Raw genomic sequence first — 27,858 nt, 5'->3', positions numbered from 1 at the left:
GAAACATTACTCTAACCCGGCCGCACTCAGCATACACCTGGCACGTTCCATAATTGTACGATTCATCATCTCAGCAGTACCATTTTGCTAAGGTGTTCCAAGAACTGTCAACTGCCTAACAATACCATGCTCACTACAAAAATTATTAAATTTACCAGAACAAATTTCTCCCTCATTATCAGTTCTTAGACACTTGATGCTCTTGCCATTCTAATTTTCTACCAAAGCTTTAAATTTTTAAAAACAACTGAAGGCATTTGATTTCTTTTTCAGTATATAAACCCACACTTTTCTTAACAAATCAATAAAAGTGGCAAAATATGCAACGCCCCCTATAAAAACAACAAGTGATTCTCATGTGTCCAAATGAATCAATTTCAAGAAAATCGTATTTCTAACGGTGGATAAAGCAAATCGCAATTTGTTATGTTTTTCAATTAAGCATGACTCATAAAAATCTAAATTAAAATATTTTAAACCACTCATATGACCCAAACGTGCGAGTCATGTCATGATAGAGTCCACCTCTACAATATCGGCGTCTCCCAAAATTGTTTCACCAACAAGTTTGTACAAATTTCCTGCTAACTATTCTTTCGCAACCATTAGTGCACCTTTAGAAATTTTCAGACATCATTTTTTACATGTAAACTTGAAACCTTGCTCAGCAAATTTTCCTAATGGCAAGAAACTTTTTCTGAGACGCGGAACATATCTGACACCCAGGATGGTGCATATGCCTCCATTGAACATCTTGATTCTTATATCTCCAACTCCCACTACTTTACATGAGTAATTATTTCTAATGTACACAATACCTCTATCAAATAGTTGGTACCTATAGAACCAATCCCTATGTGGAGTCATGTGAAAAGATGCACCTGAATCAAGTAGCCAATACTACAAAATTTCCTCCCTATCCACAAAGAAAACTTCCTCATCTTCAAAAAAGTCAACATCTTCTACTAGATTTCTTTGAGAACCACTTGAATTAAGCTTCTTATTAGGAATCCCTTTCTGTACTTTACCATCTTTCCTCATATGGCTTAACTTTTCACAACTCTAACACTTTACTTTCTTATGCCTTCTTGATTTGGATCTTGACTGACATCGACCCATAGTTTTCTCTATTGATCTTCCCCGTGCTACAAATACATTCATAGAGGAATCCTGACTAGACTTTTGCCTAGACTCCTCTGTCATAAGTGTTGAAACAACATAATCAAATTCGAGAGATTTTGTACTATTGAGATTCATGATTAATCCATCTCAAGATTCCGGTATAGAACAAAGTAAAATAGTTGTTTTATCTTATTCATCAATCTTTACATCCAGTGATGTTAACTTGTTAATCAAGGTATTAAATTCATTTAAGTACCCTTGCAAAGAAGCACTATCATTCATCTTGAGATTGTAAATATTTCTAACGAAGAAAATTTTTATTAGGAAGAGACTTACCTTCATAAGTATTTTTCAATCTATCCCATAAATCCTTTGCAAAAATTTCTAATGTGACATTTAATAAAACAGACTCATCAAGCGCTAAGAAAACATTTGCCAAGGCCAATTCATTATTCTCATCAAATTCCTCATCATCCATCTTTTTCGGTTTATTTTCTCTGCCTTTTAAAGCATTACACAACTATATTTCACCAACACCGCATGCAGCTTTGATTTTTAAGTTGAGAATACAAGGAATTACAAGCTCTCTCAAGCCCTAAAACATGATCTTTCTCTCACTAGAATACCCACCCAATGACTTAAGAACTAACCCTCTTCTCTCTCTGGATTTCTTGCATAATTTTTCTCTCTCTCTTCAAAGCTCTCTTTATAAATGAGAAATCCAATAGCAAACACGTGAGGCTCTCTCATCCCTTTCCTAATTGGACTAGCTTCCCTACATCTAATGGGATTTACTTTCCTACACAATAGTATTTTATTTCTCATAAAATAGGGAATCTTCAAGATAGGATTTAGGGAAAGTTATAGACACCCCCATTTCAATTTTCCACATATCCTACCACCCATTTTTTTTTTGTATTATACCTTAAACCCCAACACTATTTTTTCTTGTATATACCCCAGTCAAGTAGTCAAACCATTTTGTGACCAAAATACCATTTTTTTCTCTCTCTTCTTTTTCAACTTATTTTTATATTCTCTCTCTTCCATATTTTCATCTTACCCAAAAAAAACAAGCTTTTTCTCATCTGTTTTCTCTCTTTCCATCTACCAAATCAATCTAAACTCTCTCTCTCTCCCTCGTCCGTAGTCTCTCTCCTTTCCCCAAAACTTCTCTCTACTTGCACCCTCTCTCCATTATCTCTATCGGCCCTCTCTCTTCTTTTTCCCCAATCTTCTCTCTCTCCCATTCCCTCTCTCTATCCTGTGCCCTCTCTCCCATTCTCTCAATCTACCCCCATTTTCAAGCTTATTCATCACAATGTGTGATAGTATAGAGAATGGGAGAGATGATAGATGGTGTGTAGAGAGAGAGAGCGGGCAAAGAGAGAATGGGAGAGGGAGGGAGAAACATAGAGAGAGAATGGAGAGAGAGAAACATAGAGAGAGAATGGAGAGAGAGAAACGTAGAGAGAGAAACACAGAAGATAGAGTTTAATTAGAGAGAATATAAAAAATAAGTTGAAAAGAGAAAAGGGAGAAAAAATGGCATTTTGGTCACAAAGTAGTTTGACTATTTGAGTAGAGTATATAAATAAGTGTTGAAGTTTAAGGTATAATATAAAAAATAATGAAGATCGAATATGTGAAAAGTTGAAATTGGGGGTATCTATAATTTTCCTTAGGATTTATCTTCTCATAAGATGCAGCGTACTATGTAAATCCATAAAGATTCATACCCCTTAAATAAGGTAATCACAAAGATGATAGAGATATGTGGTTCTCAAATATATCATGTTCCTAAAATCAAGGAACCATATCTTAACATTGGCTTTACGCCAATATCTCAACATGGCTTAACGCCAACATCACCATGTATATGCAATACTTGTCAATTTTAATTTTTTAACAATCAATAAGAATCCCATGTTAGGTCACATCCCAATGGAAGTGGATGCAAGGCAAGCTTTTATTAAAAGTTCAAAATCAAAACCAAGTAAACCTTGATATTCACATACGTTGCAGTAATTTTGGTACATTGAGGGACAAAATTTACTCATAGACTTTATATATATGAGTAAGGATCATATGAGACCCTCCCACACTTATGTGTATAGAACCTCAAAGGATCACCATTAAATTTGACATAAATCTCTAAAAAAGTTAAGTCTCACACTCATGTGATAAATTTTTTAGAGATATGTACTAAATTTAATAGTACTCATTTGAGGTCTTACACACATAGGTGCGGGAGGGTCTCATAGGATCATTATTATTATTATTATTATTATTATTATTATTATTATTATTATTACTATTATTATTATTATATATATAGCCAACTCTAATTAGTTGAGAAAAAATATTGACGATGATAATATGAGAGAAAATTAACTCTATTAATTATTAAGATATAAGAGATGAATGTTTAACATTTCACCTATTTTTTATTTAATTTCAAAATACCCATGCAAAGACATGGGACCGGGATTTGGAATAGTTAAAAAAGGATGACGGTTAAATTGTTAAAAAATTAGATGAATTTTGTTAAGAAGAAAATTAGAAGAAAAAAAAAATCCCTATATATGGGAGAAATTTTGGGCCCTTAGATGGTGACCAATATAAGGCCAGAGATCACTTTCTCTGGTCAACAGGGCATCTCTTTTAAGTGGGGTCCAGTCTTGTCTGCCTCCCACCTGTGCCCAACTATTACATATTTTCTTGACATGACCATTGGACCTTTCTAAAAGTAAAAATGGATAAAATTACAGAAATTGCATCTATTTTTTGCAAGGTCATCTGAAGAGTGTAAAAAATTGGACTGATATGCTAACTATTTCCAACATTCCATGTGACGTGCACTCATATAAAATGCATCGGATCCTGACCACTCCATTCTTTCTAAGGAAGCCCTAAATATAAAAGTTAAGAATTTATATAACCGAGTCAATTTCCATATTATATTTATAGGATTAATTAGGTTATTTTTCACGGAGTATTTTTTAATATATTAAATATTAATTGAATATTTCAAAACTCCGATCAGTGGGGTCGATCGTTCATCCATATATCTGTGTCGGACGGCTGGATTGGTGGTCTAGATTAAGTCTTTAGAATCAATCATCTAGAAAAAAAAAAGTCAAAAATAATAAAATAAAATAAAATTAAAATAGGGTTCATAGGTTGGGGACATAAAGGGGAACTAAGAAAAGATGAAATACAGTTAAAAGAAATCATTGGCTTTTGAAACAATGATTAATTGGATATTTATTGATTTTACTTTTTGGTAGTTCAATAGAGAAATAATAGGAAACTACTCTAGACATTAATGGAAATAAGAAAGAGGAGATAGAATACTATTATTTATAAGTATTCTTAAATGGAAACTTGTAACATGATACTTGGACGGAGCGAATATGGCAGGAAAGGGGTCGTGGTGGTAGCACCCTACACCCTAGTCACCATGTTGTAGTTTTTATTTCCATCATTATATTATCCCTTAATGGAATTCAAAAAGCTAACTCTTAATTTATTTAAAAAAATGGGTAAGGACATGTTTTTCCTAGTTGAATTATCTAGAAAAAAAAAATAGCGAATCGTGCACAAGCAAAGATGAAGTATCTTTGGCCATTGTTGTTCTTATGATTGTATCAAGTAAGCACAAAAAGATAATTGATTAAGATTTTCAGCTACTTTTAAAGTTTCCAAGTCTAAACAATGATTAAAAAACGGATCGGATCGATGGTTTGGATCAGGCATGTCAAAAACCGACAGTCCAGATCACCATTTTACTATGTGGAAAAACAATAAACCAGCAAAAAAACACATGAAAAAATAATTAACCGGCAAAAGACCGGTCCATATCGATGAATCGACGGTCCGAAACGCCATTTTATTATAGACAGTCTTCATTTTACTGTGTGGAACCACCGATTCCCTTCTAAACTCAGTCATTTTTCTATATATATGCACAACTAGAATGGAGTGAGTGATTCCTAAGTCAGTCCAGGCGAACCCATGCTGACCCAGTATTTTTGAAATCACTGGTCCTAATTGAAGCAATTGAGGAGGTGAACTCAAAGCAAGAAGAGCAGTTCTTGGCAGAATTTTCGTGGTAGCAATCCAAGATGCATGTTACAAGTGGTCTTTCTACAAGTGAAGCATTGCTACCTTCTCATTGCATCTAGTGCTTAGAAGGTCATATAGTTGATATAAATGTTCATCAAATGTTTTTGTCCTATGATCATGGGGGCAGGCAACATCAAGTTTCATCCAAGTCCTTAGGAAGAGATCGAGATTACAGTTAGAACTAGATAGTCCATAGATTATTAAGGTTCCAATATTAAACAATCAAATTTAGGGGCATCTTCAAATTTTATCCTAAATATAATCTTAGTGTAAAAAATTCTTAGTGTGGCTTAAGACTTTGTTTTCATTTCTAGTTATAAAATCTTAAACTCCAAAAATAGTTCAAATCAAGTAGATCTATTAACCTTTGGGTGAGAGTCTTTCCAAATTAAATGTTCTCTTGGTTCTACTACTAGTTTGTAATACTCTTATTCAAATGAATCTACAAAATTATTTGATTGGCTCAAAGGAGCTAAGCCAACACGTTCAAGTGAATCTACAAAATTATTGATTTCAATGTTTGATGAATATGCAAACAACAGCCATTATTGTTATTTGTTACATTTATTGTAATAATGTTTTTGGAAAAGTATATAATGAAACCATTTACCTTTTTTACAAGGTGGTCACAATTAATCTTTTAAACTTTTTCTAAAGAGCTGCCTAATGAAATAAAAATTTAAAAGCTAACCCTTATATGTAAATTCTGATCATTTGCCCCCTAGTGATTTTAAGGGGTTTCATGCACTCAATTGATATTTCTCCTTTTTAATAGTAAATTATAATAAATTTTTAGTAAATTTCTATGCTTTGAATATAGTTAACAACCGATTGTCAATTTTCTTATCACAAATTATCGAGTTTCTTCAAATGAATTACAATTTTTATGTTCTTAAAGCTTTAAGTGGAATCTATCATATTCTGTTAATAATTATTCTTTTTTGGGTAAATCAATAGTTAACAATTATTCTCCATATACTTTTATACAAAAATGAAAAATAAAAATAAAATAAATAAATTGAATTGTGGAATTATAAGATTTTTAAATTTTTGAAATAAAAATTAACACGCGAAGCATGTGCATGATACTACTAGATATTATATTAGGATTTACTGTAATTTTTCTTAAATAAAACAAGAGAAAAATTTAGAAAGTTAAGAAAAAGAGTTAGATTAATTACTATATATGCCAGCTGATGGATCGAGCCGTGCAATGTAACAAACAAAGCCTCACACAAAAATTGTGAAATTCTACCATAATGTCGATGCTTTGGCACTTTACCAGTACTTTGGCATTTCATAAAAGTAGGGATGGTAACGGGTCAGGTAGGGGCCGGGCTGGATCCAAAACCGAAAAATGTTTATGGGACTTGGAACCGGCCATGAAAATATTACGTGGATCCAAACCCGAGCCCCATCCAAAAATTAAAATATCTACGTATTTAACTATATTTAAAAGAAAAAGTTTATATAAGGTTGTAACTTTAAAATGTAGAATCACATATGCACCTCAAAAATCTATTGGAAAGAATATTTTAATGTTGAAAAACCCTCTAATTTTCTAGTGTATCAAAACTAGTGCATCTTGCAACACATTATCTAGACAGTCCATTTTCAAGATTTTCATATGTTTATAGGTCTATTTGATTTTAACCATTTTTGAAGTTTAAAATTTCTAATTAGATATGAAAACAGTTTTTAAGATAATCTTAAAAAAAATTTACAACAAAATTATATGTTATGATAAAATTTGGATGTGCACCTTAATTGCATTGTTTAAAGTTGCAACTTTATAGAAACGGCACCCATATTTAAATATATTTCTTAAATTGAGACCCAAAAAATATTACTGGACCCGAATCGTGCTCAAGTCTAAAATTTGGACCCAACCTGCCGAATCCAATTTTCAAACCCATTTCGGGATCCGGATTGGGTGTACCCCTTGGGTCCCGGGTCCATTGCCACCCCCACATAAAGAAGCTTAATTTTAGTGGATTTGGAGCGAATTTCAGCTGCATGACCCACGGTCTTCAAAGTTTATTGAGAAATTGCTCAAAACAATAAATGAAGTGTTCATCCTTAATTGAATGCAGGAAAGATATGGAGCAAGATAACATTTTATATCGAGAAAAAGGATTTTAATAAAAAAGCACTCACAGGCATTCAATTGTGATTTCTTTAAATTGTCTATTTATGGGATTCAAAAGTGAGACATAGAAACACGCTTATAGACCATGATGCTATTTTCAAAAAAATTAAAATAAAATACAATTATGCTTTTTTGGATGTAAAACATAGTTTTTCAAAAATCCATCAATGATTCTCTATGAATTGCACTATATCAAATGGGTAATATCCCTCCACAACACTTCCAAAGAGTATCCCACCTTGAAAATAAGGGAAAATATCATTTAAAGAGTTATAACCCTTTATAAAATCATTGAAGGAGTCGAAACATCCCAACTAAGATATTAGGGAGTTTACCTTTAATTGTCATTTCACTCAAGTCTCTACCTAAGGTCTAATATGGGTGAGAACTTTAAACTTTTTTTTGATTTGTCCCAAGCTCGGATAAAGGAAATGGGTTGTGTTAGGTAGGCAGCCAACGTAAAACTTTGTCATATCTTTTTATGAATATGGAAACAATGTTGAAGATTAAAAGGGTATGGTTCATGTAGCCAACCCCAAATAATTGAAATAAGGGTTAATAATGAAACTTTAGGGATGTAACCTCTTCAATCATAGACTAACCTCTGTTAAAAAAAATCTAAATTTAAATCTCTATCATTAAAGAATAATGTCTCAAGATTGAACATAAATCATCACTTTTTTTACTGAGAGAACTAAGTATCAAAAACCTCAAATTTCAAATATAATCTTTTGAAAATAATCATATTAGGTAGTTCCCAAAATTTCATACGAAAAAAACTTCCCGAGTAGATATTTTGATTGAGAGAGTAGATGCACATTATGCTCCTATAGAAGCATAATATAATATGCATACTCAACTTTAAAGTTTTGATATGTAGAACATAAGGAAAATGAAATGGTTTTCTAACTCATACTAAAATTTACAATATTCAGGAACGCGGTTCGAGCTTGAAATTTACAATAATCTCGGGTCAAGTCTACGACTCCCCTAAGTAGTATACACGGTCCAAAAAAAAAAAATTCCTTTAAAATAAAAATAAGAAATATTTTTTTAAAAAGTATTAAAGTAAGTAAAATAAAAATATATTAAAGTCATTAATTATAGGCTCTTTATACTAAACGTGAATAGTCTTATTGTATTTTTTTCTATATACCAAATCTTAATTTAGAAAAAAATAATTTATAAATGAAGATATTTTAGAAAATTTAATAAAAGAGTAAATATAAAAATAAAATATATGGTAAGAAACACTCACAAATCATCATAAAAAATACAAAAATTATATGTTAAATATTTATATGTAACTTTTGCAATTTGCATAAATTTTATAAATTGTTTATTTTTATAACACCCAAAAGTTTACTTAAATGCTTGGCTAAGGCAAAGGCTGGCAATCGGGCCAGGTGCCCTGGCCTTGCCGTTATTCCCATAGGCCCAAAAATTGGAGGAAAAATAAAAAGGATAAAGTTGTGTTAAATATATATTTAAAGGAAAAAGTTTATATAAGGTTGCAACTTTAAAATGTAGAATTACATATACAGCTCAAAAATCCATCAGGAATGATTTTTTTAATGTTGAAAAACACTCTAATTGATCATCTCGACAACGAGATGTATGAATATGGCAAAAAAAGGATTTTGAGTCTCCGAAATAGTGCAGCTTGCAACACATTATCTAGACTGTACATTTTCAATATTTTTCATATGTTTATAGATATACTTGATTTTAACTATTTTTAGAATTTTAAAATTTTATAATTAGATCTAAAAATAGATTGTGGACTAATCCTCATAATTTTTTATACCAAAACTACATGTTATGATAAAATTTAGAGAAGCACCTTAATTGGATTGTTTAAGGTTGCAACCTTATAGAAACCACACCCATATTTAAATGGGTGTAGTTTGCATACGGATGCATCCGTAGGTGTAGAGGTAAGGTGGACCTTCAAATTTTATCATGGTATGTAATTTTGATGTAAAATGTTTTTAGGATTATCTCAAAATCTGATTTTAGATCTAATTATAAAAATTTTAAATTTCAAAATGGTTAAAATCAAGTAGATCTATAAACATATGAAAATCATGAAAATAGATGGTGTAAATAATATGTTGTAAAATGTACTATTTATAAGAATTAAAATCTTTTTATTTTTCATGGCCATATATCTCGATGTCGAGATGATCAATCAAAGGGTTTTTAAACATTAAAACTACCTTTTTCGATTGATTTTTGAAGTGCATCCGTAGTTTTACATTATAAGGTTTCATCCTTATCTAAATTTTTTCTTATTTAAATATATCTAAATATTATGTTAAATATATATACATGTACTATCTAAAGGATAAAATTTTGATAAGCCCTAGGCTTTATGAAAATAAAATAAAGCCTCACCACAAATCCTCATTGGGAAAGCATTTGCAATATCAGAAATCTTCACGATGGCTCTAAAATCAATTTCTACTACCAACAATAAATTTTGAAACTTAAAAAATGGTCCACATCTTGGATATGTGAACACTTATTTTTAGCACGAAATGGATGGTTTAGATGATTTGTTGCAATGCACTATTTTTAGAACTTAAAATCCTACTTTTTTTTTCACTACTATAATGTTCAAGCTGAGATGATCGATTTAAAGGTTTTTTAACACTTGAATTACAATTTTTGATGAGTTATAAGGTGATGATATACTTATTTTGTAAAGAAAAAGTATACAATGGGACTATTTATCTTTGGTAAAAGGTGGTCACAATTAATTTGACATTTTGATGTAAAATTGGATGGCTGAATTTATTCCATTAATTAAGCTCAAACTTCAAGTGAAATTTTTTTGAACTTTGTGACACACCCAAGCTATTAGATTTCATATGTGATGGTCATCGAAAATTGTGACCACCTTGTATTAAAGGTAAATCTTCTTATTGTATACAATCAGCCCTGTGAAACTATTTTTGTTATTTAAATATTATAACTAAAAAGAAATGACATTATGAGACCCTTCCACACTCATGTGAGTAGGCCCCAAAGGATCACCATTAAATTTGATACAAATCTCTAGAAAAATTATCACATAGGTGTGAGACTTGACTTTTCTAGTGATGTGTTACAAATTTGATGGTGATTCGAAATCCTACTCACATGGGTGTAGGAGGGTCTCATAAGATCATTACTCATAACTAAAATATATAGCTATATTTATTTAAATAATATTGAAATAATATTACTATTCGGTCGGATCAGGTCGACAAAGACTCGAATAGAATTGTCGCCAGGCCCTATGGACTGCCCGAGGGTGCAAGTATACAGTATGATCCTGTAAGGAACATACTTTACCTGCAGATGTTCAAAACCGGTAAATATTCCATTTAGCAGAGAATTGGATTTTCCCTCGTTTCTCCCGTCTTCAATCGAAACCTCCTTGGCTTTCCTTCTTTCCCAATTCATTCAAATTCTCAACTTTCAGAGGTTGCCAAAGTTGAAACACTCTTAAAATTATTTGGGTTTTTCAAGAAACTAAACATTGGTTGCTTTTATTGGGGAGAAAATACTGGGAAAATCACTGTTTCCAGATGCGTAATTATAGTGAATTATGCATTTTCCATGAAGAGCAATTGATCCCTTTCTTGTCTTGAGATTTCTCTCTCTAACCTTTGAAGACACGTAAGTTTCATATATTCTGGCTCTTATTTTGAGTTCTATTTCTGAGGGTTTTTTTTTTTTTTTTGTAGAGAGTTTAATTGCTTTGGGCCTTAACTGATTGTAATTTTTGTGTATTCTGATTATTATATTGATTATTTGTTAAGATGTTGTTATTGCATGGAATTTTCCGTTTTAGACTGTAACTAATGGTGTCTTTGATTGTTCGTGTTCTGGTTTTGATCCAGGTGGGAATTTATTTAATGCGACACAGTTTTCAGCCAATTTTGGCGATGAATTTTGTGTTAGATGAGATTGAATCTTAATTGGGTTTTTCGAACTTGGGGATTCGTAGTGAATGGAGTTCAGGCATAGGCAGGTTCTCTTACAATTTTCTGAGAATTTAATGGTGGTTTCTGAATTTGGTGAACTGGGGTAAAGAATAGATGTTTAATTACGTTGAGTCGTTTATTGTTTAATTGGAGTTATCTGTTATCTACATTGAGTTCCACTCCGATTTTAGATTCAGAGGAACTGATGTGAAGAGATGAGCTCGGTTGCTTGATTTGTTGGAGATTAGAAGGCTACAGATTTTGGTTTCTGCTAAATTGCTGGTGGTTTTTTCATTTTTCTGGTGAAAGTATTTTCTCTCTTTCTGGTTTGATTGGTTGATATTTGGTTCAAGAAAAAAGTGCATTGCCTCTATTTGGACGAGATTTTTGTGGAATTCATCATGTACATCGAAGACCTAGATGCAAAGAGAGCATTGGTAGGAGCAGGGGCTCGAGTTCTATTCTATCCAACATTGCTTTATAATGTTATTCGTAATAAACTTCAGTCTGGATTTCACTGGTGGGATGAAGTTGATCAGGTACTATTTCCTTTCTTTTCCTTTTATATTCTTTTGTTCATCTTTTTACTTTTAATATTTAATGTTATAGATATTATTTGGAAATCGGAGAAGCACTTTGCTATTATCATGATGCTATACTTTCATAATGGGTGACATACAGTTTCACTGCATTATGTGCCTTTGGCATGGTTGGTACATAGTGTTTCTATCTTTTCAATTTAACATCATTTTGTGTATATGTCTTTTTCCTTTTTTTTTCAATTTAACATCATTTTGCGCATGGTTGGGGGATTTGTTAAGACATATCTGCATTTTTGGAAAAGTCACTCAAAGATAGTCTAATCTGGAAAGGCATAGCCATCAGGGAGTCAGAAGCAAAAATTCCTTTTTTTAAAAAACAAAAAAAATGAAGCAGGCCTATTGGGCTTTTGTAAAGCCTGAGACCAGTAGTTGTGCTTTTGTAAATTGCATGATCTGATTGGGAGCTTCTGAAGCACAGCATTGATGGAAATTGTCTAGCCCAAAAAAAAAATTTCTGAATTTGACGGGTTTTCTCATGCTGTACTAAATTTTTGTTTCCTTTGCATTCATGCTGGTGGCTAGCCTTAAAACAACACCTACATGATGACAAGCGATCAAATAATGAGGACAAGAAAAAAAAAAAAAAAATTAGGGAAGTTCTGTGCATTGTCACCTTTCCCAAAAAGGAAAAAAAAGAAGAAGAAGAAAAAGAGTTCTGATTGATGTAGAGATTGTTTGAATTGACAAGGCTGTCTTTTACAATTAATAAAGTCCACAGAAATAGAAACCTTCGTGGGTAGGGTCAGGAAATTAACATCCAGCTGTAGAGTGCTCCTGCAAGCCATGTCATAGTGCTATTATCTGATACTATTCATTTTTTCCAATCATTCAAGCATTTATAAAACGAGCCCCTCAACACCCAAATGGATTACTTGGGTTGCCTTGTCTCAGTACTCCATGATTCAATGACAGGTTGTGCCATGACGTTGCAGTTGCTCCATGTTTCTCGTTTTTTGAGCTGTTGTGATGCTTCTGTTGTATGGGGACTTTAAAATGGTTATCCCTTGCTCTTTCAACAATTCAATGTCCAAGAAGTTAATTGTTAACAATTTTATTTAGAAAATATGTTAGTTGTGATCTTAAACATGACCATATATCGTGATTGATTGCTAAACACCTGTTTTGCGTATTTTTCTGAAATCTGGTTGGATTCTCTGATTTGGCTTGTTGTTCAATGTCCTTATGTTATTCCATTTGGCTGATGTAGATATTCTACAGTGGTATTAATAATCTTCCTCTTCAGTATCTTTTGCTAGGTGCCGTTCCATTTCCTAAAGATGTACCACATTTGAAGGAGCTTGGTGTTCAGGGGGTCATCACACTCAATGAGCCATACGAAACATTGGTTCCTACGTCCTTGTACCGAGTATATGACATACACAAATTTTATTTTTTTTCATTGTTATAGCATGGATCACTTTAAAGCTATGTGATTGTCTGGATTTAGGATTTTGCCATTTCTCTTTCCTTGGGTCTAAATGATGTGTGCCTCTATTTCTTGTTCATTGTTGGATCTTCTTTGCATATATATCCATGGTCTGCACTTGGAAACTTTATACACAGAATGATTGCCTGCAGTTTCTATATTTTAGTCCTCATCCTGATGGTTTGATACTCACGGTCTTTGCTGTGATGAATCATGCGACTTTTGTGAAAGGTTTGGTGGAATTTTTATTCTTTACTAGAATTATAATTTACACTTTCCATTTAATAGTCAGGGAGAGTTATCATCCTTCCCACCATAGATTCTATTCTTGTGCTCCTGCTATCTTTCCCTTTTCATGTAAGACCCCAATGCTGATGTTGTTTCATGTAACTGATTTCGGTTGGCATTTTTTAAGCTTCTCATTTTATGATGGTGGGCCTCATTTGGGGCTATGTTGTGTTGCTTGAAATCCAAATGGGCATTGTTTTTGCTTGCATTTGTAGCACCTAACAGGGATTTTAAACCTGCCTCACTAGCCAATAGTTTTGTGGAACAAAGAAGACGTTTTTTTTTAGCTTGAATTCTATGTTTTGAATTTGACATCTCACCTCCACGTTTAATTTAGATTTTTGAATGGCCTTCTTCTTCATTAGCATCATCTTCCTTCTTATTCTTGTTTCTTCTTCTTCTTTCTCTATCTCCTCTTCTTCCTCTTCTTGCTCTTTCTCCTCTTCTTCGTCCTCTCCTTTGTCTTCCTCTTCTTCTTCTTCTTTTTCTTCTTCTTCTTCTTCTTCTTCTTCTTCTTCTTATTCTTCTTCTTCATCCTCTTCTTCATCCTCTTCTTCTTCCTCTTATTCCCTTTCTCCTTCCTCTTCTTCTTCCTCCTCCACGTCTTCCTCCTTTTCCTCATCTCGCTTTTCCTCCTCCTCCTTATGCTTCTTCTCCTTCTCCATCTTCGTCTTCTCGCTGTTCCTCTTCTTCGTCTTCCTCTTTCTCTCCTTCATTTTCTTCTTCTTCTCCTCTCCTTCTCCTGCTTCTTATTCTTATACTTGTTCTCCTTCTCCTTCTTCTTATTCTCTTTCTACTTCTCCTACTTGTGTTGTTCTTCTTTCTTCCAATTTGCAGCAAGTTCTCAATCGTTTTTTATTTATTCAAAGTCCATTGCTGTACATGTTACATATCTCATTTTCTGCTCCATCTTTTGAACTTCTGCTCATAATCAAACACATGAATTTTCTATTGGTATATTTTTGTTGACTGTTTCCAATTTCTCCACTATCGAGTGACCAGCAATCTCACTCTGTCAGATGTGAACTGTGTCATATCAAGCAAAGTTTTGTTATTTCTTGATTTTATATCTTGTAGATCCAGAATATCATTATGGTAAGGAATTGCCAGCTCTTGTTCTCTGATTCCACATTTCAAAAAAAATTTCTGGTATGGAAAGAGAAGGTGAGTCTTAAATTGATCCTTTCCGAGGGTTGTACTGACCTTTCTGTAAAAGGATGACATGTGAGGCAAATGGCCCATCTGACCTCGATTTAATGATGTTTACAAGTACATGACGAAGCATAAATACAAGTATTGAGTCTTGAATGAATTTCAAAGTTTGTGCAGTCAGATATTCTGCCTTCGGGCAGATTAACTTGAGTCTGCAACAGCGGACAAGGCTCAGTAATCTTAAGAGTCCTTCTCTGATGTGCCTGAAGCTAAATGTTTATAGCATCAGTAATAGTTGAGACAAGTTTATCTGGCCTTGAGTGCATTTCAAGGCATTCTATATATCTTATTATAGGTATTCCAATAGGTCTTCCGTTCTGGGACTTGGATGTATCTTTAAAGAGCATCAGTCATTATATATGGAATCGAGTTTTGACAGAGCCATTTGCTTTGGTTGTCATTTGTTGAGGATGATACTGTAAATGCTGTCATCTGCTTGAGAATGGGATCTCCATCTAATCAAGATACCAACTGGAGATTATTTGTTTTGATGAGATTGTCAGCCACATTAGGATTTGAAGCAGATGGACTTTGGATATTTCGCTATGGAGCAAAGTCCACACTCCCACTCCCTTATTTTTTTGATGTCTTCTCTAGCAATTATATCTAGCTTTTATCAGTATGCATTTTTCTTCTCTCTCTTCAAATTGGTCATGAGACTTGTGATGTCTGTGTATAATACAATATTGGTTGAGAGTTATTCATTGGAGATGGATTCATTTATGTAAAATATCTTATCATTTCTAGTTTTGCTGGTTCGGAATCACCTCACTAGCTTCTTCTATTGGGTATGCGCAGAGACCCAAGATTCAGACGGCTCAGCGGTAAAGGCTTTAAGCCTATTTGTAGCATCCACACTCAGGAAATACTTACCATTAGCAGTGGTACCTAGACACCTTCACATTTCCCATTGTTGCATATTGACACAGGCACTTGTTGACACATGTAGACATGCCTCCAATATTTGGACTGTACATGTTAGGTGAATTGTGGCCCCAGTAGTTCGTCTCGATATTTCTAACAGAAGTGTTGGCTTTTAAGATGTGCCACATCCCTTTTTATATTGAAAAGAACAACCCGAGACCCCTTTAATAGGGTGGTGTGCAGTCACATGGGCTATGGGTCATTATTGATGATAAATAAGTAGGAGTTTTTTAATAGGTCATGCTAATAAATTAGCATACGACCATAAATTAAAAAGCTTATGTATTGTAAATACCCAGCCCCCAGGTTTGAACTCAAGACCTCATAAAGCGTTTGTAAGGTCTACCACTGTGGAAGTCACTCTAATAGGTGCAAATCTTGTGTATCTTTTATTATATAATAATAAAAAGCGTTATTTAATATATAATATAATACAAAATGTACCTCTTGGGATTCAAACTCAGTACTTCTTTACAGTAAAAAATGAGCTTTACTGCTACACAGCAATGTGGCACAAAAAATATTTAATTATATTATGTAAAGCTAATTCAGTATGTGTATGTAGATATTATAGGTTCAAGATTTATGATAAGTTTTGGCAAAGTTTTACATTGGCTGCCTACCTAATACAACCTAGCCCCTTTAACCGAGCATGGGATGGGTTAAGGGAATGTTTAAGATCCTCACCCTTCTTAGACCAATATACCCATAGAATGAGTGTAGTGGAGATGAGGTTGTTGAGATAGATGAATGGCAAGACAAGAATGGATGGAATTTGAAATGAATACATTCGAAAAAATTTAAGTGTGGTACCAATAGGCGATAAGATGAGAGAGTGTAAACTTAGGTGAGCTGGCCATGTGTGGTGTAGACCCAGTACATCACCTGTTAGGAAGTGCGAATTAGTTAATAGTGGAAGGCTCAACAAGGGCAAGGGGTAGGTCCAAAAGGACATAGTTGGAAGCAGTAAGAAAAAATATGGGGAGTTATAGCCTCACTTAATAGAGCAGAATGGCGGTCTAGGATTCATGTAGCCGATCCCAATTAGTTGGGAAAAGGTTTTGACGATGACAATAATGATGATTAAGTATGTGTATGTAAATACATGTCTTGCCGTATCAGATTTTTTGAACGAATAATTAGACACCTAGACGCTTGTAGGTACTAACGCTTGTGTTGGTATCTATGCTATGTCTCATTGAACATAAGTATCCCAAATTCTCAATACCAATTTACCCTTATATGCCCAAAAGCAATGCAACTTAGATAAAATTCGACACCTTAGGCTATCGTAGAACTCAAAACCGTCAAAACTCATGTAAATCAAGATATGTCCTATACCAAACCATAGGGGATGGAATGAGATCTCCAATGGTCAAAGAACTAATCAATGCTAACTTAGCAAAGATACGATTGGTTTATTAGACAAAGATGGAAATGACACAAATCCTATTGCAATGGGATGCAATTATGGCAATACAAGTAATGCCACCCATGAATTTTTACGTGGCTCACTTTTAGAAGCCTCTACGGGTTTCTAGGTCTTATCCACACACTTTGGAATGCGTTGGCAACACAAGTTATGCCACCCATGAATTTTTAAGTGTCTTGCATCTAAAAGCCTCTAGGGGTTTTTAGGGCTTATCCACCCATTTTGGAATGTGTTTTGATTATTCATCCAAGTGTTCTCTCCAAAAGCATGAGTCCCCCATTTACCTCCACGTATGCCAAGGTTATTAAGACCAGAGTGGACCGGCCTGACAGGACAGGAAATCGATGGTCTTACCGATCGGATTGGGAGTCTGATCAACATCAAATTATCCGGTCCTAAAATTGGTCCAACATGAATTTTTTTTTTTTATTGGTCAATTTTCATCAATTTGGGTGGTTTTTGTTGACATTTTAAACATCTTTAGAGGTGTTTTGATCCTTTTCAATATTTCGTAGGTTTTGAGGGTTTATATCAATCAATCAACCCAATCAACCCTATTTCAAGCCCCAAATTTTGTTTGTTTTGTACTGCCCCAAGTTATCTATCTAGCAACTCAATCAGCCCTATTTCAAGTCCCAAATTTTGTTTGTTTCATTGTTTTAAAATGCGCCCGCATATGTGGTCGCATCAAGCGCTATGTACCACCCAGCGCATCGCACTTTCTCGCATATGCGGTTTGGAGAGATGCGCTTGCATCAGAGCCGCATCCCTCCGCATCAGAGCCGCATCCCACATTGACCGCATCAGGTCGCATAATCTGTCCGCCATTTTTTCAAAACTGTACCCCTCAAACAAGGAAATAAGGTCATTTTGACCTTTGAAAATGGGGGGAAAGGGTTTGGGGGGTGTACTAAACCACTCAAACAACATTTTTCAGCCACATCCATGGCTTTTATTGGATCGATTGAATCAAAAAAAAAATTTGGGCGGAAATTTTATTTGTTGAAGTTCTTTGATTTGTAATACAAGATACTACAAACTAAAAGTCCATGAAGATTAAAAGTTGCAAATCAAAGAACTTTTCCTTGTACTTTTCAAATAAAATTTGTAACTTTAAAGAGTTTCGTGGACTTATACAGTAAAGTTACAAATTAATGAGTTTAGAAAATTTATTGATCTTCATAAATGCTCTGATATAGTAAAGTTATAACATTTTTATAAATTTATAAAGTTTATAAAAAGTATACAAATTGAGTTGAAGAACTTCATGGACTCTTTTCAAGATTAAAGAGTTCATAAAATTTGTAACTTTAAAGTTTTTGGTTGCTGATTTGTGCTTATGGTTGTTGATTGTTGAATGTTTTATGAAGCTAGTTTCAAGTTTCTAGTTTCTATCAGGCGATAGTGGATACAGAATTTCCGACAGCTAATACTTTTGGAGTTAATAAATAATCTAAATACTTACTTTCACATATATCACGTTCGTATTTTTTTTCAATGCATTAACCTATTTTTTTAGATTTTTTAGAATTTTTAGAATTTTTTTATCTTTATTGACCGCATCACCACGATGCTCCGCATCCGGACCGCATAGAGCCGTATCGGCCCCCCCAACGCTTTTGGCCGCATCCCGCATTTTAAAACACTGGTTTGTTTTGTATTTAGCCCCAAGTTTTATTTGTTTTGTATTTAGGAAAATTACAAAATAAATTCTGAATTCTAGGGTATGTATCTATCGAGCAACTCAATCAGCCCTATTTCAAGCCACTATCTATCTATCTATCAACTCAATCAACCCTATTCCAAGCCCCAAGTTTGTTTGTTTTGTATTTAGAAAATTAGAAACTAAATTCAGAATTTTAGGGTATCTATCTATCTAGCAACTCAATCTGCCCTATTTCCCCGTGTTTTGTTTGTTTTAGAAAATAAATTTTGAATTTTGGTTAAAACATTGGTCGAAAAGCTAGCTAGAGCCAGTTTGAACAAGTCTGATGCTAGACAAACTGGGAAACCGGCTGTCAAATAGTGAACCTGCCAGTTTTTTGGGTGAATAGAACCTGCCAATTAAATAAGTCAACATGCCATCTAACATTCTTTGTCCTATTTTTGTAATCTTTTTGTTATACTGGATTTTATCAGGCCAACCGCTTCTATTTGACCTCTAATCCCGTGTCAAAACATAGTCCATGATTGACATGAGTTATGGTTAGCTTTGCATTTTAAAATACATTCGTTAAAGGACAAGCTTGTGTACAGCTCATAGTGATTGGATGATAAGAGGCCTCTTCAACGTAGGTTTTTCTTAATAGTAAAATATGTAGCATTTTATTGGTAATTAAAATTGCTTATTTAAAAATTATGTAGTTTCTATTTTTAAGGACATGGTCCAATATCTTGTGTGCTATATATTATTTGTTGGTGCACTTGTGTGATAAATCTGCTTGTGGTGTCCAGGCTCATGGCATTGATCACCTGGTAATTCCAACGAGGGACTACCTCTTTGCCCCTTCTTTTGGTGATATCCGCCGTGCTGTGGACTTTATTCAGAGTAAGTAGGCTCTTCTATACCTTGTATGGAAGAATGCAAATTTCTCTTCTGTTTTATTCTTTTTGTAAATACAACTTGAAATGAAACTAACCCAGTCCGAAACATCTTATCTTTGTTCTTCCTTTATCTCCATAATGCAAATCTTTTTGGAAAATGAAACTCTTCCTAAGGAATTTGGCTTGGGTCAAGGCAGTAGTAGCTGGGTTTTCATAGCACTATGTCTCAAGTTCCATTCCTATGTAACCTTGTCAATATATGTATAGGAAAATGCTCGTGTAGGCCCGTTCGCGCATAGGAAAATGGTGAGCCCAACGACTCAGACCATGTCATCTTGTTTCAACACCCAGATGATACCTGGTTGGTTGCTGGCGTTTCAAATTTTAAAAACCCCATTTAATGGGTTGTCAGTTACCTGACACATCATGCAATACTATGTTGGGCCGTCTCTCTCGTTCTCTCTCATCTCACCCTCTCTACCTTTTCACCCTCTCTGTCTCAGCACAACCTCTCTCTCTACAGGTCGTTCGCCCTCTCTCTCTACAACCAAGTTGCTCTCTCCATCTCTCCCATTCTCTCGCCCATCTCACCCTCTCGTTGCTCACCTTCTCTCTCAGAAGATCTCACCCTCGCTCCCATCTCACACTTTCTCTCTCTACAACCATCGACCCAACAAATCTCACCCTCGCTTTCTCTCCCATCTCACACTCTCTCTCTGTACAACGATCGCCCCAATAGATCTCACCCTCGCTCTCTCTCTCTCTCTACAACCATCGGCCCAACAGATCTCACCCTTGCTCTCTCTCCCATCTCACCCTCTTTCTCTATATACAACCATCGGCCTCTCCCTCTCAGCTCAAAGTTGCTCTCTACAACCTGTAGCAGATCTCACCCGTGCTCTCTCTCCCATCTCACCCTCTATCTCTCTCTACAACCATCGGTCTCTCCCTCTTGGCTCAGAGTCGCTCTCTCCACAACCAGGAGGTCGTGCCTCCTCTCTATCTACAACCAGAAGGTAAGGAACAATGTCAGATCTCTACCATAGTTTTACGCATTACTGGGTAAAACCCCTCAAATCTCTAAACTATACATTACAAATTAGGGCTTTTTGTTTGATAATGTATGTATGTGAGGGCTCTCCTTGATTCCCAAATCATTCCCAACACGCACTAGGTATTTTTTTCTTCATTGTTCATTGTTTTCTGCAAATTTTTGTTATTCTGTATTTTTTGCAATTAGGTGTCATTGATTCTCTTTCTAGTTTCTTTCTTATATTGTTGGTTTTTATGTTGATAAATACTTTAAACTAAGCAAAGTTTTATTGAATTTATAGGTTTCTATTCATTGAAATATCGAATTATAGTATAGCTCCAGCATCTTTTTTGTGTCAGACTTGAGGCTATGGTTTGACTGACTAATCCGGGATGGAGTAATTTGGTCTAAAATTAGGGTTTTTGTTATGGTATTTCTGTTTCTTAAAATGAAACTCTTGTTCTGAGCACTTTGATGTGTGGTTGTTTCTGGGCTATTCTTTGTTTGGAGGATCTTCCTATTTTTCACTTGATGTATTCTATGTTCTAATTTTTCTCTGATTTGATCTTTATTTATGTTATTTCTTTTTATACTTCTTTTATTACAGACATCTTGTTGTTGCATTTGTGTTTAGCAATCATATTTTTCGATGGATATTTGCTGTTGTTGCATTGCATTTAGTTGTATTTCTTTTTTCCGTGCATTTTCACATTTTGTGGAAATTTTTTTGTCCAAACAGTTTGGGACATTTGGGTTGATATCATTATAGTGTTTGGTATGATGTATCTCACACATCTGTTTTCTTCCCCTCTTGGGGAATAACTTGCTTTTTGTTTAAAAATCCATAGTTATATAAGTGAATTGCATGTATTTTTTTCATAAATGTGTTGTATTTTTTGTGGTTGTAACTTTACATACTTGCTTAGTCTAATCAGGTTTACGACAAATTTTACAAAAAGATGTTATACTTATAATTGAGCAACAATGGGAGGTGGCTTATTCGGTAATCTATGTTAGCTTGATGTTAATTCAGTTCCCGTCGGTGCATTCTCTATACACAATAAATATTTCCATATTTAGCTTTGCATTTGCAAATTGTCATGAGCTTTGTATTTTCAATGTACTATGTTCATTGACATATTTGCAATGAATGTTATGATGTGCTTGAAATACGTACTTATTTAGTCCTTCACAGTGTGGTTCTGATGCGATTATTGTAGGCCCTAACAATGTCATCTGATTCTACAAGTAATCGAGGATATACATCTCGACAATGCCCTGAGTGCAGTATAGATTGTGCTACGAAAGCATTGGCAAGCCCAAATAACTCGAATAAGATGTACTATAAGTGTCTATTATGTGGGTTCTTCCAATGGTATGATGAATGTGTTACCGCCATGCAAAATGTTAATTTAAGGCATCGCAAAACAAAACAATGGAATCCATTGCATGAATCAAAAGAACAAGTAATGCTCAATCAAAAAACAAGTGTTGGCCATGATACGATACTCGGTGCCTTTGGGTGTTTGCAACAATTTTTGTATTTCTTGTGTATAATAAATGTGTGCTTGCTTGCACTCATCTTTTTTATTTTTGTAGTGCATCTTTTTTATTTTTGTAGTTCATCTTTTTTTTTTTTGTAGTCCTTATTCGGTGCCATAGGGCAAGCAAGCACACATTTATTATACACAAGAAATACAAAATTATTGCAAACACTAAGGCACCGAGTAAGAATTGTTGCAAATGCCCTATGGCACCAAGTATCGTATCATGACCAACACTTGTTTCTTGATTGAGCATGACACGTTCTTCTGATTCATGCAATAGATTTCATTGTTGTGTATTGCAATGCCTAAAATTGACATTTTTCACGGCGGTTACATATTCATCACACCATTGTAAGAACCCACATAATAGACACTTATAGTACATCCTATTCGGGTTATTTGGGCTTGCTGATGCTTTCGTAGCACAATCTATACTACACTTAGGGCATTGTCGAGGTATATTTCCTCGATTACTTTTAGAATCAAATGACATTGTTAGGGCCTACAATAATCGCATCAGAACGGCATTGTGAAGGACTAAATAAGTACGTATTTCAAGCACATCATAACATTCATTGCAAATATGTCAATGAACATAGTACATTGAAAATGCAAAGCTAAATATGGAAATATTTATTGACTTCACTATATGTATAGAGAATGTACCTATAGGAACTGAATTAACATCAAGCTAACATAGATTAGCCAATAAGCCACCTCCCATTGTTGTTCAATTATAAGTATAACATCTTTTTGTAAAATTTGCCGTAAACCTGATTAGACCGAACAAGTATGTAAAGTTACAACCACAAAAATTACAACACATTTATGAAAAAAATACATGCAATTCACTTATATAACAATGGATTTTTAAACAAAAAGCAAGTTATTCTCCAAGACGGGAAGAAAAAAGATGTGTGAGATACATCATACCAAACACTATAATGACATCAACACAAATGTCCCAAACTGATTGGACACAAAAATTCCACAAAATGTGAAAATGCACTGAAAAAAGAAATACAACTAAATGCAATGCAACAATAGGAAATATCCATGGAAAAATATGATTGCTAAACACAAATGCAACAACAAGATGTATGTAGTAAAAGAAGATTAAAAAAAAATAAAGATCAAATCAAAGAAAAATTAAAACATAGAATACATCAAGTAAAAAATAGGAACATCCTCCAAACAAAGAATAGCCCAAAAACAACTACACATCAAAGTGCTTAGAACAAGAGTTTCATTCTAAAAAACAGAAATACCATAACAATAACCCTAACGTTAAACCAGATTGCTCCATCCCGGATTAGTCAGTCAAACCATAGCCTCAATTCCGACACAAAAAAGATGCCGGAGCTATAACTATAATTTGATATTTCAATGAATAGATACCTGTAAATTCAATAAAACTTTGCTCAGTTTAGAGCATTTCCAACATAAAAACCAACAATATAAGAAAGAAACCAGGAAGAGAATCAATGACACCTGATTGCAAAAAATACAGAATAACAAAAATTTGCAGAAAACAATGAACAATGAAGAAAAAAATACCTGGTGCGAGTTGGGAATGTATAGTTTAGAGATTTGGGAATCAAGGAGAGCCGTCAAATACGTACATTATCAAACAAAAAGCCCTATTTTGTAATGTATAGTTTAGAGATTTGAGGAGTTTTAACTAGTAATGCGTAAAACTATGGTAGAGATCTGACATTATTCCTTACCTTCTGGTTGTGGAGAGAGGGGGCACGACCTCCTGGTTGTGGAGAGAGTGACTCTGAGCCAAGAGGGAGAGGCCGATGGTTGTAGAGAGAGAGAGAGAAGGTGAGATGGGAGAGAGAGCACAGGTGAGATCTGCTAGGCCTCTTGGTTGTAGAGAGCAACTTTGAGCTAAGAGGGAGAGGCCGATGGTTGTATATAGAGAAAGAGGGTGAGATGGGAGAGAGAGCAAGGGTAGATCTGTTGTGCTGATGGCTGTACAGAGGGTGAGATGGGAGAGAGAGTGAGATCTGTTGGGCTGATGGTTGTAAAGAGAGAGAGGGTGAGATCTGTTGGGCCGATGGTTGTAGAGAGAAAGGGTGAGATCTTCTGAGAGAGAAGGTGAGCAACGAGAGGGTGAGATGAGAGAGATGGCTGAATAGGGCACTGCATGATGTGTCAAGCAACTGACAACCCATTAAATGGGGTTTTTAAAATTTGAAACGCCAGCAACCAACCAGGCATCATCCTAGGCGTTGAAACAAGATGACATGATTTGAGCCGCTCACCATTTTCCTATGCGCGAACAGGCCTACACGAGCATTTTCCATATATATATATGTGTGTGTGTATGCGTGCTTGCGTCTTTGATTCTCTGAAAAAAGAGAATATATATCACCTTTGAATTACCTGAAAAGAGAAACAACATATTACATGCAAACTAGTTTACATATTATGGATTCTCTTTTTTGTCCTTATTTATTATAAATAAAGTTTGACGTATTAAGTGGAAAGACTGATGCTAAGTGGGTATTATATCTCACTTGCTTTAACCCCCTGCGCAAAGCAGGTGCTTCCCCCTCGTATGCATTATTTTGGTACTTCAGCTGGCACAAACTGCTTCTTGGGTATTTTCCTATTTGTTTTGTTTGGGATTTTTGTATTGATTATGATTTTTGTTGTGATGAGAGAGTGCCATTTTTGGTAGAAACATTCAGTAATGGAAGTAAATGAGGGTCGTTTTGTTTACTGCCTTTGCTTTGGCTGTTGAATTTTGCTATGCTCATAATTTTATTTTTTTCTTAGTGACAAATGAGTTTTCATTAAATTTTCTATAGATGGTATAAACTCATAAATTTTATTTTTTGAAAAAAAAACTGTTGTGAATTGAAATGATGTTTTTTCTTCTTTTTTTTCCCCTCCCTCTAAAGGGAATGCATCCTGCGGTCGCACCACATATGTGCACTGTAAAGCCGGACATGGACGTAGCACCACCATTGTCCTCTGCTATTTGGTACTTTCTCATTTGTGGACTCTCTCTCTCTCTCTCTCTCTCTCTCTCTCTCTGCTTTCCAGTGAAATTTTTATTCAGGTACAACTGAAATTTACTGAATCATGACCCTTCATAATTTATCACCCATTAAGTTTCTTTGCCTGGATCTTGAGTGGGTTAATTATCTATGCTGGCACGATCAACTGAACTTGAAACAGCTTTACTAATGTGTGTATCAATTGTTGAACAAATCTTCATTATTTACAGGTTGAAAGTAAGCAGATGACTCCAACAGCTGCTCTAGAATATGTGAGATCAAGTAGACCTCGGGTCCTATTAGCCCCTTCTCAATGGAGGGTACATCCTTTCTTTTGTCTTTGCTATCGCTTAAATGTTTTTCAGCTGATATCTTTTGGCTTCAAGTGTGTAGTTCTTACTGATAAACCACTGTTACTAAACAAAATAGTGGGGCATATAATTTAATATAAAAAAGTAAAATAAGCTTGCAAAGTAATTTGCTACATGTGTCCTGTTGATTTTGTTAAAGTGTACCTAGTCTTTAAATGTTTGATATCCTTGTTCTTTAGTGTCTTGTTTTGTTTTTTTTTGTTCTGGAGTGGGGACATTCTGTATCTGTGTTTTATTTTGTAACACAATTAACAAATTTTCTCTTAATACAATTTTTCATTGTTAGAGTATTGAGGGCCAAGGGCAATGTCCAAGGTTAGAATTCTAGTAAACAAGGCCATAAATTCCTTCCTAGACCTGAATGATGCCTTTTCCATAATGCGTATTTTGCCTTTCAATATATCCCTAGCATTGTCCCCTTCCAAAAATGCTATTGATATGGAACAGAATTCACACTAAAAGATAACAACGGATTCCCTTAAAACATATGTAGAGGACAATGTGTGAGAAAACAAAATTTGCCCATTATTTTTTCCTGAATATGAAGACTCTTACAAATGTAACATCAAATATTCTCTTACAGGCCGTTATAGAATTTGATAGACACCGATTTGGATGCCCATCCTTTCCAATACAGTCTCCACCATGCACATTTGACGAGACCTCGATAGTCATTGTCACAAATGCTGATCTCGAGGGCTATATTAGAAGTGCTGGCTCTGATCTTGAAGGCAAGAAGGGAACAAGCATGGTATATCGGGTTCAAGTAGCCACAACCAGGACAGTGATGGGGGTGGCTAGGGCATCAGTGGCCCTTGTGAGATTTTCCTGCATATGGCTCGGGTGCCATGCTCAGCACAGAATTTTTGGTGGAAAAATAGGTGAGGCTACGATGCCTTTGGAAGTTGGTGATGGTTGCTCGCCAGTCATCAGGGAAGGGTTAATGGCGGTGACAGTGGATGTTACTGTGTGCTAGTCTCTCTCTCTCTATATAATGTTCTTGTAATGTTAACATCTCTCTGTCGAGACACTGGCTTGGAAGAGTCCATGGTTCTCAGTCTGAGAAAATCCAGAAGCTCATACTGCTAATATATGGAGGTTGTACATAACACAGGCACACCTCTTTCTCTCTCTCTCTCTCTCTCTCTCTCTCTCTCTCTCTCTCTCTCATGCACACACACACATCAGTGTAATGTTAGCATATCTAAGATAATTTATGCATAATTATATTATTCAGACTTAGTGCTGGAAGCAACCATTAAATGCTTCTCTTTGTTGGCGATGCTTTGCTGTGAATGCTATACATAATATCAATTATAATTCGAATTCAATTGTAACTTGGACAAAATTGTTCAGTGGGGTAGTAATGGAACCACAAAAGGTGTCCTGGAGAGTCCTCTCGTTCATCTAGGGCAGGCATTTTCCTCTTAGGCATGTTGGCCTGCCATTACAATGCCTCCCCTGAGGCATCATACTTAAATCTGGATGTGGAGTTGTAGACCCTCCAAAAAAAGGGCAAAATCAAACGGTCTAAAAATGGACATGGTTTCGATAAGTCCCCAGTCTCATATAGAAATGCGACCCCCTTTTAGGGGGACTCATATATATGAAGTGTGGCCCCCTTTAATAATTCATTTTTTGAAATAAATTTTAACCCTAATTTTCAAAGAATATACAATCCCTAACATGGACATCATTAATTTCTGAAAGAAAAAATTTAAAGCTAAAAATGATATTTTTTTAAAGGATATATTAGAGCCATTGATTTTGATTTTACCTCTTTCTTGGAGGGACTGTTACTTATATCCATCTTGGAAGGTTTATACCACGGGGGATGTAAATGCGGTTTTATTGAACGACTCGGGTCGTGTACTTTGCCCAGGCCCAAGCCCATTAACACGAGTCCGAGTAACTCGGCCCAAGTTAGGCCAAGCACTGTACAAGCTAAATAATGTTAAATTTTTTAAAAAGAAAGTACAAAAAAGTTTCCAAAAAAAAAGAAATATATGTTTAAAATTAAGATTAAATAGGTCATCTAAATGAGGTAAAAAAATAGTAAAAAATAAATTTGAAAAATCAATTTTTGTTTGGGGGT

The 27,858-nt window shown here is 34.7% G+C and overlaps 1 protein-coding gene across 2 annotated transcripts; it reads left to right on the top strand.

The window, feature by feature from the left end:
- Positions 1-10,882: 10,882 nt before the first annotated feature.
- On the top strand, positions 10,883-27,026 carry LOC18443487 (phosphatidylglycerophosphate phosphatase PTPMT2). Of its 2 annotated transcripts, XM_006853676.4 has the most exons (7): positions 10,883-11,065; positions 11,290-11,912; positions 13,219-13,341; positions 19,712-19,805; positions 25,294-25,376; positions 25,623-25,712; positions 26,347-27,026. In XM_006853676.4, exons 2-7 carry the CDS (start codon positions 11,775-11,777, stop codon positions 26,737-26,739), a joined length of 921 nt encoding a protein of 306 aa, XP_006853738.2. In that variant the 5' UTR covers positions 10,883-11,065; positions 11,290-11,774; the 3' UTR covers positions 26,740-27,026. The 2 variants fall into 2 exon arrangements, 1 of the variants encoding a protein (XP_006853738.2); XR_016055737.1 differs by lacking the exon at positions 25,294-25,376.
- Positions 27,027-27,858: the final 832 nt, after the last annotated feature.

This window comes from Amborella trichopoda, chromosome 5 (genome assembly GCF_054954075.1).
Source record: "Amborella trichopoda isolate Santa Cruz 75 chromosome 5, AtrichopodaSantaCruz75HAP2 v2.0, whole genome shotgun sequence".
In the NCBI taxonomy this organism is placed as follows: Eukaryota; Viridiplantae; Streptophyta; class Magnoliopsida; order Amborellales; family Amborellaceae; genus Amborella; species Amborella trichopoda.
Note: the sequence above shows the minus strand (reverse complement) of the source record. Positions and strands in the feature narration are given on the sequence as shown.